This window comes from Elephas maximus, chromosome 9 (genome assembly GCF_024166365.1).
Source record: "Elephas maximus indicus isolate mEleMax1 chromosome 9, mEleMax1 primary haplotype, whole genome shotgun sequence".
Classification (NCBI taxonomy): domain Eukaryota; kingdom Metazoa; phylum Chordata; class Mammalia; order Proboscidea; family Elephantidae; genus Elephas; species Elephas maximus.
Window position 1 is genome coordinate 2,131,928 of NC_064827.1, and position 15,072 is coordinate 2,146,999.

Genomic DNA, 15,072 nt, shown 5'->3' on the forward strand with positions numbered 1-15,072 from the left:
AATTTTTATTATTTGTTTTCTTCTGGTGCCTGATGGATTCTTTTGTTGCTCACTTTCTATTTGTTCAAGTTGTAGGGACAGTTCTCCGATTTTGGCTCTTTCTTCTTTTTGTATGTGTGCATTTATCGATATAAATTGGCCTCTGAGCACTGCTTTTGCTGTGTCCCAGAGGTTTTGATAGGAAGTACTTTCATTCTCGTTGCATTCTATGAATTTCCTTATTCCCTCCTTGATGTCTTCTATAACCCAGTCTTTTTTCGGGAGGGTATTGTTCAGTTTCCAAGTATTTGATTTCTTTTCCCTAGTTTTTCTGTTACTGACTTCTAGTTTTATTGCCTTGTGGTCTGAGAAGATGCTTTGTAATATTTCGATGTTTTGGATTCTGCAAAGGTTTGTTTTATGACCTAATATGTGGTCTATTCTAGAGAATGTTCCATGTGCGCTAGAAAAAAAAGTATACTTTGCAGCATTTGGGTGGAGAGTTCTGTATAAGTCAATGAGGTCAAGTTGGTTGATTGTTGTAATTAGGTCTTCCGTGTCTCTATTGAGCTTCTTACTGGATGTCCTGCCCTTCTCCGAAAGTGGTGTGTTGAAGTCTCCTACTATAATTGTGGAGGTGTCTATCTCACTTTTCAATTCTGTTAAAATTTGATTTATGTATCTTGCAGCCCTGTCATTGGGTACATAAATATTTAATATGGTTATGTCTTCCTGATCAATTGTCCCTTTTATCATTATCTAGTGTCCTTCTTTATCCTTTGTGGTGGATTTAAGTCTAAAGTCTTTTTTGCCAGAAATTAATATTGCTACTCCTCTTCTTTTTTGCTTATTGTTTGCTTGATATATTTTTTTCCATCCTTTGAGTTTTAGTTTGTTTGTGTCTCTAAGTCTAAGGTGTGTCTCTTGTAGGCAGCATATAGACGGATCGTGTTTCTTTATCCAGTCCGTGACTCTCTGTCTCTTTATTGGTGCATTTAGTCCATTTACATTCAGCCTAATTATAGATAAATAAGTTTTCAGTGCTGTCATTTTGATGCCTTTTCATGTGTGTTGTTGGCCATTTCATTTTTCCACATACTTTTTTGTGCTGAGACGTTTTTCTTAGTAAATTGTGAGATCCTCATTTTCACAGTGTTTGACTTTATGTTAGTTGAGTTGTTACGTTTTTCTTGGCTTTTATCTTGAATTATGGAGTTGTTATACCTCTTTGTGGTTACCTTATTATTTACCCCTATTTTTAAGTAAAAACCTAACTTGTATTGTTCTATATCGCCTTGTATCACTCTCCATCTGGCAGTTCAATGCCTCCTGTATTTAGTCCCTCTTTTTGATTATTGTGATCTTTTACCTATTGACTTCCATGATTCCCTGTTATGTGTATTTTTTTTTAATTAATCTTAATTTGTTTGTTTTTGTGATTTCCCTATTTGAGTTGATATCAGGACGTTCTGTTTTGTGACCTTGTATTGTGCTGGTATCTGATATTATTGGTTTTCTGACCAAACAATATCCTTTAGTATTTCTTGTAGCTTTGGTTTGGTTTTTGCAAATTCTCTAAACTTGTGTTTATCTGTAAATATCTTAATTTCGCCTTCATATTTCAGAGAGAGTTTTGCTGGATATATGATCCTTGGCTGGCAGTTTTTCTCCTTCAGTGCTCTGTATATGTCGTCCCATTCCCTTCTTGCCTGCATGGTTTCTGCTGAGTAGTCTGAACTTATTCTTATTGATTCTCCCTTGAAGGAAACCTTTCTTTTCTCCCTGGCTGCTTTTAAAATTTTCTGTTTATCTTTGGTTTTGGCGAGTTTGATGATAATATGTCTTGGTGTTTTTCTTTTTGGATCAATCTTAAATGGGGTTCGATGAGCATCTTGGATAGATATCCTTTCGTCTTCATGATGTCAGGGAAGTTTTGTGTCAGGAGTTCTTCAACTATTTTCTCTGTGTTTTCTGTTCTCCCTCCCTGTTCTGGGACTCCAATCACACGCAAGTTATCCTTCTTGATAGAGTCCCACATGATTCTTAGGGTTTCTTCATTTTTTTAAATTCTTTTATCTGATTTTTTTTCAGCTATGTTGGTGTTGATTCCCTGATCCTCCAGATGTCCCAGTCTGCATTCTAATTGCTTGAGTCTGCTCCTCTGACTTCCTATTGCGTTGTCAAATTCTGTAATTTTATTGTTAATCTTTTGGATTTCTACATGCTGTCTCTCTATGGATTCTTGCAACTTATTAATTTTTCCACCATGTTCTTGAATAATCGTTTTGAGTTCTTCAACAGGTTTATTGGTGTGTTCCTTGGCTTTTTCTGCAGTTTGCCTTATTTTGTTTGTGATGTCTTGAAGCATTCTGTAAATTAGTTTTTTATATTCTGTATCTGATAATTCCAGGATTGTATCTTCATTTGGGAAAGATTTTGATTCTTTTGTTTGGGGGATTGGAGAAGCTGTCATGGTCTGCTTCTTTAAGTGGTTTGATATGGACTGCTGTTTCTGAGCCATCACTGGGAAACTAGTTTTTCCAGAAAATCCGCTAAAAAAAAAAAAAAAAATGCAGTCAGATCCCTATCAGAGTTCTCCCTCTGGCTCAGGCTATTCGGATGTTAATGAAGCTGCCTGGGGAGGGTGGGGGAGGGATCAGAGAGATAGGAGAGTGGCACCTCAGAATATAGCCAGAGTTGCTTGTCTTGCTTGGAATGACTATTATATCTGAGATTTCCACGGGGCACGTCGCCTATGTGTGCTGGCTGTGTGGAGATTGCCCCTGGGGGGTCTGGCCCGCTGGAGTCACGGTCAGATCCTCCGCTGCCAGCCCCACGCCCAACGTCAGGGTTCCCCTACTGGGACGGTGCACTCCCAACTCCAAAATCAGTCGCTGCCTCCTGGGGACTCCCTGTCCCGCCAGCCGCGTTGCCGCGCCACCCCCGAGAACCGGCTGGGCCCCCCCCCGGGGGTCAGCTCAGGCGAGCGGAGCAGCTCCCCGCGCCTGCGCTGCGACCGCGCGTCCCGGCTGGGACGCCACTCTCCCCGCTCCAAGACCAGTCGCTGCCCCCCGGGGACCTCCCCCACCGGCCGCGTCGCCACACCGCCCGCGCAAACCGGCTGGGCCCCCCCCCGGGGCTAGTTCAGGGAGGTGGAGCAGCTCTGTGCGCCTATGCCGTGCCTGCGCCCAGTCAAAATTCCGGCGGGAAGGTTCCCCAGCTAGGACGCCGCTCTCCCCTCTCCAAGACCTGTCACTGTCTCCCGGGGACTTCTGCCACCGGCTGCGTCGCCACGCCGCCCACGCGAACTGGCTGGGCCCCTCCCGGAGTCAGTTCAGGGAGATGGAGCTGCTCCCTGCGCCCACGGCCTGCCAAAATCCCGGCGGGACGGCTCCCCGGCTGGGACGCTGCTCTCCCCACTCCAAGACCAGTCACTGCCTCCTGGGGACTTCTCCCACCAGCTGTGCCGCCACGCCGCCTGCGCGAACCAGCTGGGTCCCCTCCCGGAATGAGTTCGGGAGCCAGGGCTGGACCCCTTGTTTGAGCTGTCTGCCCCCCTGGGCTCTGCCCCAAATCGGGCGCCGAAGGTCACCTGACTGGTACGCTGGCTCCAGGCTCTGAAAACAATCTCTGCCTCCCCGTATTTGTTCGTTCTCCATCTCTAAATCTGTGTTTGTTGTTCAGGGTTCATAGATTGTTATGTATGTGATCGATTCACTTGTTTTTCCGAGTCTTTGTTGCAAGAGGGATCCGCGGTAGCGTCCACTTAGTCCGCCATCTTGGCCCCGCCTCTCGGGAAATGACAGCTTTAAGAGGAATGGTGTTGCATTCATCGTTAAAAAGAACATTTCAAGATCTATCCTGAAGTACAATGCTGTCAGTGATAGGATAATATCCATACGCCTACAACGAAGACCAGTTAATACGATTATTATTCAAATTTACACACCAACCACTAAGGCCAAAGATGAAGAAACTGAAGATTTTTGCCAACTTTGCAGTCTGAAATTGATCGAGCATGCAACCAAGATGCATTGATAATTACTGGTGATTGGAATGCAAAAGTTGGAAACAAAGAAGGATCGGTACTTGGAAATAATTGCCTTGGTGATAGAAACGATGCCAGAGATCGCATGATACAATTTTGCAAGACCAATGACTTCTTCACTGCAGATACCTTTTTCACCAATGTAAACAGTGACTACATATGTGGACCTCACCAGATGGAATACGCAGGAATCAAATCGACAACATATGTGGAAAGAGATGATGGAAAAGCTCAATATCATCAGTCAGAACAAGGTCAGGGTCCAACTTCAAAACAGAGCATCAATTGCTCATATGCAAGTTCAAGTTGAAACTGAAAAAAATTAGAACAAGTCTATGAGAGCCAAAGTACAACCATGAGTATATCCCACCTGAATTTAGAGACCATCTCAAGAACAGATTTGACACTTTGAACACTAATGGCCAAAGACCAGACAAGTTATGAAAGGACATCATACATGAAGAAAGCAAGAGGTCATTAAAAAGACAGGAAAGAAAGAAAAAAACAATATGGATGTCAGAAGACACTTGCAACTTGCTCTTGAACATCAAGTAGTGAAGCAAAAGGAAGAAATAATGAAGTAAAAGAGCTGAACAGATTTCAAAGGGCAGCTCGAGAAGAGAAAGCAAAGTATCATAATAACATGTGCAAAGACCCAGAGTTAGGAAACCAGAAAGGACGAACATGCTTGGCATTTCTCAAGCTGAAAGAGCTAAAGAAAAATTGGAGCCTTGAGTTGCAATACTGAAGGATTCTGTGGGGAAAAAATTAAATGACACAGGAAGCATCAAAAAAAGATGGAAAGCATACACAGAGTCACTATACCAAAAAAAAGGATTGGTCGACATTCAACCATTTAAGAAAAAAAACCCCACTGATGTGGGGTAGGATATAATCAGTAACTGATGATACTGAAGGAAGAAGTCCAAGCTGCACTGAAGGCATTGGTGAAAAACAAGGCGCCAGGAATTGATGGAATATCAATTGAGATGTTTCAACAAACGGATGCGGCACTGGAAGTGTGCACTGGTCTATCCCAAGAAATTTGGAAGACAGCTACCTGGCCAACCAACAGAGAGAGATCCATATTTATGCCTATTCCAAAGAAAGGTGATCCAACCGAGTGTGGGAATTACCAAACAATATCACCTGCAAGCAAAATTCTGCTGAAGATCATTCAAAAATGGCTGCAGCAGGATATCGACAGGGAACTGCCAGAAATTCAGTCTGGTTTCAGAAGAGGACGTGGAACCAGGGATGTCATTGCTGATGTCAGATGGATCCTGGCTGAAAGCAGAGAATACCAGAAGGATGTTTACCTGTGTCTTATTGACTATGCAAAGGCATTCGACTGTGTGGATCATGACAAACCATGGATAACATTGCAAAGAATGGGAATTCCAGAACATTTATGCTCACACAAAACCTGTACATAGATCAAGAGGCAGTTGTTCGAACAGAAAAAGGGGATACTGTGTTGTTTAAAGTCAGGAAAGGTGTGCGTCAGGGTTGCATCCTTTTACCATACTTATTCAATCTGTATGCTGAGCAAATAATCCGAGAAGCTGAACTATATGAAGAAGAACATGGCACCAGGACTGAAGGAAGACTCATTAACAACCTGGGTTATGCAGATGACACAACCTTGCTTACTGAAAGCGAAGAGGACTTGAAGCACTTACTGATGAAGATCAAAGACTACAGCCTTCGGTATGGGTTACACCTTAACATAAAGAAAACAAAAATCCTCACAGCTGGACCAATGAGCAACATCATGATAAACAGAGAAAAGATTGAAGTTGTCAAGGATTTCATTTTACTTGGATCCACAATGAACACCCATAGAGGCAGCAGTCAAGAAATCAAATGACACATTGCATTAGGCAAATCTGCTACAAAAGACCTCTTTAAAGTGTTAAAAAGTGAAGCTGTTATTTTGAAGACTAAAGTGCACCTGACCCAAGCCATGTTGTTTTCAGTCACCTCATATGTATGCGGAAGCTGAACAATGAATAAGGAAGGCTAAAGAAGAATTGATGCCTTTGAATTATTGCATTGGGGAAGAATAATGAACATAGCATGGACTGCCAGAAGAACGAACAAGTCTGTCTTGGAAGAAATACAGCCAGATTGCTCTTTGAAAGCAATAATGGTGAGACTTTATCTCACATACTTTGAACATGTTATCAGGAGGGGTCAGTCCCTGGAGAAGGACATCATGCTTGGTAAAGCAGAGGGTCAGTGAAACAGAGGAAGACCCTTGACGAGATGGATTCACACAGTGGCTGCAGTAATGGGCTCAAGCCTAACAATGAATGTGAGGATGGCTTAGGACTGGGCAGTGTTTCGTTCTGTTGTAGGTGGGGCCTCTGTGAGTTGGAACCAGCGCGACAGCACCTAACAATAGCAACAACAACCAATCCTGATGCCACATTCTTTTTCATACAGTCCAGTTTTTCAGATTACTTGCTCAGCATACAGATTGAAATGTATGGTGAAAAGATGCAACCCTGGTGTACACCTTTCCTGACTTTAAACCGTGCAGTACGCTTTGCTCTGTTGGGATGACTGCCTCCTGGTCTCTGTACAGGTTCCTCATGAGCACAATTAAGCATTCTGGAATTCCTATTCTTCACAATATTATCCATAATTTGTTATGACCCACACAGTTGAATGTCTTTGCATAGTCAATAAAACACACGTGTGTGGATTTTCTTCATTGGAGACAAATCCAACACCCACAGCTCACACCCAGGAAATGTGGGCCAGCGTGGATGCACACAGCCTCACCGTTCACACCCCTCTGAAGTGGGATAATAAAGTGAGCGCTCAGTGTCTGGCTGTGTCTCAGGCAGCTGGCATGAACTACCCGATGAAGAGTCCCTAATGTGTTCATTTCACACTTGGTCCCAGGTGTAGACCAGCAGGTGCAAGGCTCTTACTTACCTGGACATGGAGGGGCAGCATTTTGGGTCCATCCAGGGCAGGAGGTGGACAGGGGTGTGCCCAGTTCTCCTTAGCCCTGCTGCCACCCTTGCCTTGCTGGCCTCCTACAGAGAGCGCCCATGTCCCTGCACATTCCACCAGCCCTGACCCCCATCACCCCTGTGCTGGCCGGGCTCTTAGGTCAGTGGTTGCTTTGTCATGGTCCCACATGGGAAGGGCCCTCTCTCTGATGCCCCCCAGCCGTGTGGCACTCACCCTTCTCTGCACAGTTTGAGGAGCTCGTGTACCTCTGGATGGAGCGGCAGAAGTCAGGCGGCAACTATAGCCGCCACCGGGCACAGACGGAGAAGCACGTGGTCCTGTGCGTCAGCTCCCTCAAGATCGACCTCCTCATGGACTTCCTGAATGAGTTCTATGCCCACCCCCGGCTCCAGGTAAGCCCCTGCTCCAGGTAGGCTCCTGGTCCAGGTAGGCCCCCGGCTCCAGGTAGGCCCCCGCTCCAGGTAGGCCTCCGGCTCCAGGTAAGCCTCTGCTCCAGGTAAGCCCCCGCTCCAGGCAAGCCCCTGCCTCCAGGTAGGCCCCGGGCTCCCTCTGAGGTCGCCCACTAGTCACCCCTGCGGCAGGAGTGCTGCATGACCAGGCCAGTCTCCTAAGTGCCTCGGGCTTGGGTTTCCCTGCCTGTCCAGTGGAAGGTGGGGCCAGGTGGTCTCTCATGTCCGTCCACTCCCACACTCTCCAGGTGTTGTCCAGGGGTCCCATTAGGGGCCAGGTGTGAACACACACAGGACAGCAGGAAGGGGGGGAGGGCAGGAGGCTGTTCCAGCTGACACAGCCTCGGCTGCAGGACTATTACGTGGTCATCCTGTGCCCCACGGAGATGGATGTGCAAGTGCGCAGGGTCCTGCAGATCCCCTTGTGGTCCCAGAGGGTCATCTACCTCCAGGGCTCCGCACTCAAGGACCAAGACCTCATGCGGGCCAAGTGAGTGCTGGGGGAGGGGCTGGAGGGGCGGGGGGGACTGCAGGGAGGTCGCAGGAGGACCGAGGGGACTGAGGGGGAAACACAGGGGGACCACAGGAGCATCTGTGGTGGGGGGACCATGAGGGGGTGAGGGGGAACCACAAGGCCACGAGGGGGGCTGAGGGGGAACTGAGGGGAACCACAGGCTGAGGGGACCATGGTTTGAGGAGGGACTGAGAAGGGACGACAGGGCCACCAAGGGAACCAGGGGGAACTGCTGGGCTGCATGGGCTCACTGGTCTCAGGAAGCTGCGAGGAGCTCACAGGACCCCCTCATGTGCTCCCGGAGACAGACCGGGTGCTGGGAGGCTGGGGGCTCTGCTAAGGTCTTCATGGGCCAGGAGTGAGTCAGTGGGTGGCTGGCCCACCCAAGAGCTGCCAGCTCTAGAGCTGCTCCAGCTCAGTGCCACCGCCCAGCCCAGCCCTCTCCCTCCTTCCCTCCCCTAGCTCTACGAGGCCCTGGTCCAGCCCCCCTCCCTTCAAGGCCCAGCTGTGTCTCCCCTCCCAGGAACCCTTCCCCCCTCACCTCAACACTCCCAGGCTGGGCTACCCACACTCCAAGTCTCTCAGGGCCCCAGGAGGGCAGCTGTGAGCCCCTGGTGCTTTGCAGGATGGACAACGGGGAGGCCTGCTTCATCCTCAGCAGCCGGAATGAGGTGGACCGCACTGCGGCGGTGAGTGCTGTCCCCTGTCCAGCCCCAGGGCAGAGCCCACACCCTGTTGCTGCTGCTGCCCCACAGGCACTGGCACTGACCGCACCCCACCCCCAGGACCACCAGACCATCCTGCGTGCCTGGGCCGTGAAGGACTTTGCCCCCAACTGCCCCCTCTATGTGCAGATCCTTAAGCCTGAGAACAAGTTCCACGTCAAGTTTGCTGGTATGTTTGGGGGGCTGTGTGCACACAGGGGAGCGTGCATGTGTGGACTGGAGAAGAGCAGGGCCTCAAGCACCGTCCATGCAAGCTCAATGTCACAGGGTCCCTGTGGCCAGGTCCTAACTCTATGGACCCTCCATCCCACCACATCTAGGGTGGGAGCCCATGTGGGACCTTCTGAGATGAGCCATCCTGTGCCTGGGGGCCCAGATTAGTGAGGGCAGGAGCACTGTCTGATGAGCTCCCAGGTGAGAGGGACAGGTGAGCTAGGCACCTCCAGGGGTCAGGTGAGCAGGCCTGTGCTGGGTACAGGAGGGGTGCTCAGGAATAGTAGAAATAGTAATAATGTCAGAACTTGTCTAAGTGCAGGGGGATGATGCCTAAGGCTGATCCGCATGAGGCGGAGGTCAGACATACCTCCACTCTCCAGCCTGTTGACCAATCCTGACGCCAGCCACCTCTCCCATGGCACCCTGCGCTTCTCTTCTGGGTTCAATAATCCATTGCTATGACCACACAGAACTCGTAGACCATACTTAAGTGGTTTAATGAGGAACAGGGTACAGCTCAGAATCAGGAAGCATGTAGACAGTCCCCCCCGTTCAGTGCGGGGCAGCTCTCTCAGCTCCTCTCCACCGTGCAGGCCTCCTCTCAGCCCCCGGGGACAGGCTCCTCTTGACTCTGCTGCTGGGCTCTCTCCAGGGCTCTCGTTGTCCCCACTGTTACAGCCCTTGACCCCTGTTACGGCTCTTTCAGGAAGTTCCTTTCCTCCTCTCTCTGTCTCTCCTCCTTCACTCTTCTTTCTGCTTCTGTTTCTTTCTGTCTCTAAGATTTCTGTAGGACTGGCTCAGTATATACACAAACTCCTTGTCGATTCCAAGGTACGGCCCTCCCACCTGGGCCAGGAACTGACCAATCCCCTCACGGTAGGCTACAGACAGTCACTTGCATAGCCCATCGACCAATCCAGGGCAGGCTGCAGCCCAGGACTGGGCAAAAAGTATGAAACCAAGTTGCGTACAGTTTACCTAGGAAATGTAACAAACCCTCTGGGGTAGAAAACGAGGGCAAAAGGTAATTCCTCAGGGTTTAGGGGAAAATCTCCGGCTGTTCTTCCCAAAGCACCCCAAGGCCACATAAAGGCGCTCACTTCACCCGGGGCGGGGGGAGGCAGGAGAGCAGCCCGTGCTGGGCGCGGAGGCGGACAGTGACGGTGACCCCGGTGTCCCCGCAGACCACGTGGTGTGTGAGGAGGAGTGCAAGTACGCCCTGCTGGCCCTGAACTGCATCTGCCCAGCCACCTCCACCCTCATCACCCTGCTGGTGCACACCTCCCGAGGCCAGTGCGTGCACCCTGGGGCGGGCGGGGGGGGCGCCCTGGGCAGGGGGGAGGCGCTGGCAGCCCCGCGCCCCGAGCCGACGCCGCCCCCCACAGGGAGGGCCAGGAGTCGCCGGAGCAGTGGCAGCGCATGTACGGCCGCTGCTCGGGGAACGAGGTCTACCACATCCGCATGGGCGACAGCAAGTTCTTCCGCGAGTACGAGGGCAAGAGCTTCACCTACGCCGCCTTCCACGCCCACAAGAAGTATGGAGGCGGGGCCGGGTGGGCGGGGCCGGGAGGGGCGGGGCCGGGAGGGGCGGGGCCGGGGGGGCCAGGGGAGGCGCAGGGGTGAGGCGGGGCCAGAGCAGGGCGGGGCCGGGGGCAGGGGTGGGCGGGGCGGGCGGGCGCAGGGGCGGGGCCTCGAGGCCAGATCCCGCTGGACCGATACGGGGGCAGCGGGAGCAGGGCCGGCCGTGGGGTCTTCTCAGGCTGAGGGGTGGGCGCAGGAGCGGCCAGAGGGTAGTGGGGACCCATCGAGCTGCCCGCCGGCCCTGAGGAGGAAGAGGAGGGTGGGAGCAGGCAGTGTGTCCCCGCGGCCGGGCAGGGGGACAGCGGGGGCGACCCGGGGTCCAGGCTGCAGCGACCCCCGGGCCAGGGCAGTGGAGCTGGGCTGGGTGTCCGGGGCGCGCACAGCCCGTGGAGCCGCCCACCGCCCGCCTGCGCGCGTCCCCAGGTACGGCGTGTGCCTCATCGGGCTGAAGCGCGAGGACCACAAGAGCATCCTACTGAACCCGGGGCCCCGGCACATCCTGGCCGCCTCGGACACCTGCTTCTACATCAACATCACCAAGGAGGAGAACTCGGCCTTCATTTTCAAGCAGGAGGAGAAGCAGAGGAGGCAGGGCTGCTCCGGCCAGGGCCTCTACGAGGGGCCCTCGAGGCTACCGGTGCACAGTATCATCGCCTCCGTGGGTGCGAGGGGGCCCGGGGGAGGGGAGGCCGGGGTGCAGGTGAGAAGACCGGGAGGAGCAGGGGAGGTGGCCTGTGGCCACCTGGGCTTCCTAACATGTCCTGCACATCCCCCATGGGCGTCCGGAAACCATGAGAACCACGTGGCCCCCGGCCCCTCCCTGGTCCGGGGCAACAGCAGCTCAGCTGTCCCTGCAGGTGCTCAGCACACCCTGGGCCCTTCCCAGCACTCACTTGGCAGCACCACACTGCCATGGAAGAGTGGCCAGAGGGGTGCAGACAGGACCCATTCCAGCGGGCAGTAAAGGGCTGGCCACTCTTGTGTCCACCCTTGTGGTGACCGAGCCCCCCAAGCCCTCTGGGCAGAGTGGCTGGACTGCCACCCTTGGGTTCACCCAGCCAAGAGTCCCTCCCCTTCTGGCTGGTCCCCTCGAGTGGTGATCACTGACATGGATACGGTGGGCCAGTGCCAGGGGCCTGTGGGGTCCTGCTCAACACTACCACCCAAAGAGGCCACTGTCACTATTGTATGGAGAGAGAAACTGAGGCTCAGCGGGGCGGAGACTCCCCTGGGCTCTGGGAGCCTGCTCTCTGGAGGCTTCCGGAGGGGGCTACCCGCCAAGTGCCTGCTCCCCGCAGGGACAGTGGCCATGGACCTCCAGAACACAGAATGCCGGCCACCGCAGAGCAGGGGGGACAGCAAGCTGGCGCTGCCCACGGAGAACGGCTCGGGCAGCCGGCGGCCCAGCATCGCGCCGGTCCTGGAGCTGGCCGACAGCTCGGCGCTGCTGCCCTGCGACCTGCTAAGCGACCAGTCGGAGGACGAGACCGCGCAGTCAGACGACGAGGGGCTGTCGGTGGTGGAGTGAGCGCCGGCGGGCGGGGCCGGAGAACCTGGGGGGGCGGGCGATGTGGGCGAGGGGCGTCGGGGGGCGGGGGCAGGGCGGGGGGAGGCTCCCGAGCCGCGGAGCTGGAGAGGGGAACGCAGAGTCCTGGCTGGGGCCTGGAAAGGGTCAGGCGGGGAGGGCTGAACCCATTGCTGTGCTGGGGGACGTCCTAGATCCCACCCTCCCCGGCCCCACCCCCACCCCTACCCGCCGCGGGTACTAGCGGGGTAGAGTCTGGTCCTCCTTTCCCCGCCCCTCAGCCCCTGTCCCCACCTCTAGCCCCGCACGGTCCCGGCGCACCCCTAACCCCACCCCTGACCCCACCTCCAGCCTGGACCCCAGCCCTGGCCTGGCTGCCGGCAGGTCCGCGGGATCTGGCAGCGCTGCGTGTCCCCCGGGGGCCGGTCCTGTGGCGCAGCCTCGAGCTCCAGCCAGGGCCCCGCGGTCACCTGGTGCAGAGTCCCACCGAGGAACCATCCTAACGCACACAGTGGTCTAGGGCAACGAGAGCCACCTCAGGGCTGGCTTGTGGGTTACCGGGGAGGGTGGTGGTGGGTGGGCTGAGCCGATGCCCTTAGAGGCCCCCAGCCAAGTGTCCATGGAGTCCCCACCGCTGGCCGGGGGGACGCCGGCATGCTGCTGAGGGCCCTTGTCCCCTGTCCAGGTATGTGAAGGGCTATCCCCCCAACTCGCCCTACATCGGCAGCTCCCCGACCCTGTGCCACCTCCTGCCTGTGAAGGCGCCCTTCTGCTGCCTCCGGCTGGACAAGGTGAGCCCACCCCTGTCCTCCTAGCCCCCTGCTGCCCAGCCACCCAGCCCAGGGCAGTGCATCCAGCCTGTTCCACCTTTGGTGGTGTTTTCTCTCCGCATAATTGCAGACTTACAGAAAAGCATACACAAGGAGCACCGTAGACCTTTCACCTGATTCCCCAAAGGTCTACACTGGCCCCCACTGCCTCTTCACTGCCTTATGTCTGTATTTTATATGCATGTGTTCCTGAACCATGTGATATCAAATCGGAGCCCTGTGGCCCTTTACCCCCAAATAAGTCAACCTGCGTTCCCCAAGACCAAGGACACTCACGTTCATAAAAACAAAACAAAGCCAGTTGCCAGTGAGTCCGTCCTGCTCGTGGTGATTCCATGAGTGACAGAGTAGAGCTGCTCCCCAGGGTTTTCTCGGCTGGAATCTTTGCAGAAGCAGATCGCCAGACCTTTCTTTCACGGTGCTACTGGGCGGGTTTGAACCACCAACCTTTCAGTTAGCAGACGAATGCTTCACTGTGACCTTGTCTTGTTCCTGCTACAACCGAATTGCTGACAGGACACCAGCGTCAACACGGTCAGCATCAAACCCACAGTCCTGAAGCAGATTGTGCCTCCTGCCCCCAGAGCCTTTCCACGGCTTTGTGGCCGTTTGTCCTTTTTTGTGATTTTTCCCCGGTCAGGATCCAATCCAGTATCACGTGTTACATTTAGTTGTTGTGCCTCTTTAGTCTCCTTTATTCTGAACATTCTTCAGCTTGTGTCTCCTTTAATCTGGAACGTTCTTCAGCTTCTCCTTGGCCCATCCCAGGAAGATGTTTTGAAGAGTAGTTGTTTGATGCCGTCGAGTTAGCGTCAAGTCATGGGGATCCCACGTGTACCAGAATGAACGCTGCCGGCTCCTACGCCATCTTCACGATCGTTGCGATGTTTGAGTCCATCGTTGAGGCTGTTGTGTCAGTCCATCTCGTTGAGGGTTCCCTCTTCTTCACTGGTCCTCCATTTAACCCAACGTGACGTCCCCCATGACGGATGTCAGCAGTTGGGCCCTCCTGATGAGCATACGGAGTAACTGAGTCAGGCTCAGACGACGTTCTGGGATCCAAAGTGTTTTCACTGGCTGGTTTTTGAAAGTAGGCCACTAGGCCTTTCTCCAAGTCTGTCAGTCTGGAAGTTCTGCTGAAACCTGTCCACCATGGGTGACCCTGACGGTATTTGAAATACCAATGGCATAGCTTCCAGCATCACAGCAACACCCAAGCCCCCACAGAACGATGTGCTGGCAGATGGGCGGTGGGTTTTGAAGAGTCCAGGCTGGTTAGTTAGTTTGTAGAATGTCCCTGGTTTGGGTTTGCTTGGTGTTTCCCCGTGGTTGGATTCAGGTTATGCACATTGCTTGAATACCCCAGAACTCCTGCCACGTCCTCAGTGCACCCCATCAGGAGGCATGCAACGTCCTCTTGTCCTTCCATGGATGATGTTAATGTGGATTGCTGGGTAATGGTGGTGTTGGCCAGGCTTCTCTGTAAGACACCGTTCCGTCTGTGGTTAACAAGCTGTTGAGGGGAAGGCACCTTGAGGCTGCATGAGCGCATGGTCCCCGCCCAGCCCTTACCCCCAGTGTCAGCACCCACTGTGGTTCTCCAGTCCTGTCCTTTCATCTTTACTAGCTGGCATTCTGCAGGAAGGAAGAACCTTCCCTTGTCCCTGTTTATTTTTATTCATTTGTTTATATCAGTATGGTTCTTGGGGTTCGTATTTTACTCAGTGGGTTATAGCCCACCATTTACTATTGCAGCTGTTGTCATTGTTGTTAGTGCTGTCCAGTCGGTTCCGACTCACAGTGACCAGACGCACAGCAGAACGAAACACCGCCCGGTCCTGCGCCATGCTCACAATTGTTGTTATGCTTGAGCCCGTTGCTGCAGACACTGCGTCAGTGCATCTCCTCGAGGGTCTTCCTGTTTTCTGCTGACACTGTACTTTACCAAGCATGATGTCCTTCTCCAGGGACTCATAACATGTCCAAAGTATGTGAGACTCAGTCTTGCCATCCTTGCTTCTAAGGAGCATTCTGGTTGTACTTCTAAGATAGATTTTTTTGTTCTGTTGGCAGCCCATGGTATATTCAGTATTCTTTGCCAACACCCCAATTCAAAGGCGTCAACTCTTCTTCGGTCTTCCTTATTCATTGTCCGGCTTTCACATGCATATGATGTGATTGAAAATACCCTGGATTAGGTCAGGCGCACCTTAGTCT

General features: G+C 53.0%; 1 protein-coding gene across 4 annotated transcripts in view; it reads left to right on the forward strand.

Moving 5' to 3' along the window:
- KCNT1 (potassium sodium-activated channel subfamily T member 1) overlaps positions 1 to 15,072 on the forward strand; it is a 105,915-nt gene that overhangs the window by 74,942 nt on the left and 15,901 nt on the right. For 3 of the 4 annotated variants that reach the window (XM_049896617.1, XM_049896618.1, XM_049896619.1), the window contains 9 exons: positions 7,243 to 7,407; positions 7,818 to 7,954; positions 8,604 to 8,667; positions 8,764 to 8,872; positions 10,104 to 10,212; positions 10,305 to 10,454; positions 10,924 to 11,162; positions 11,799 to 12,024; positions 12,711 to 12,816. In XM_049896617.1, coding sequence (XP_049752574.1) covers positions 7,243 to 7,407; positions 7,818 to 7,954; positions 8,604 to 8,667; positions 8,764 to 8,872; positions 10,104 to 10,212; positions 10,305 to 10,454; positions 10,924 to 11,162; positions 11,799 to 12,024; positions 12,711 to 12,816 — 1,305 coding nt within the window. The remainder of the gene's footprint in view (positions 1 to 7,242; positions 7,408 to 7,817; positions 7,955 to 8,603; positions 8,668 to 8,763; positions 8,873 to 10,103; positions 10,213 to 10,304; positions 10,455 to 10,923; positions 11,163 to 11,798; positions 12,025 to 12,710; positions 12,817 to 15,072) is intronic. The other variant, XM_049896620.1, reaches the window with a different exon arrangement.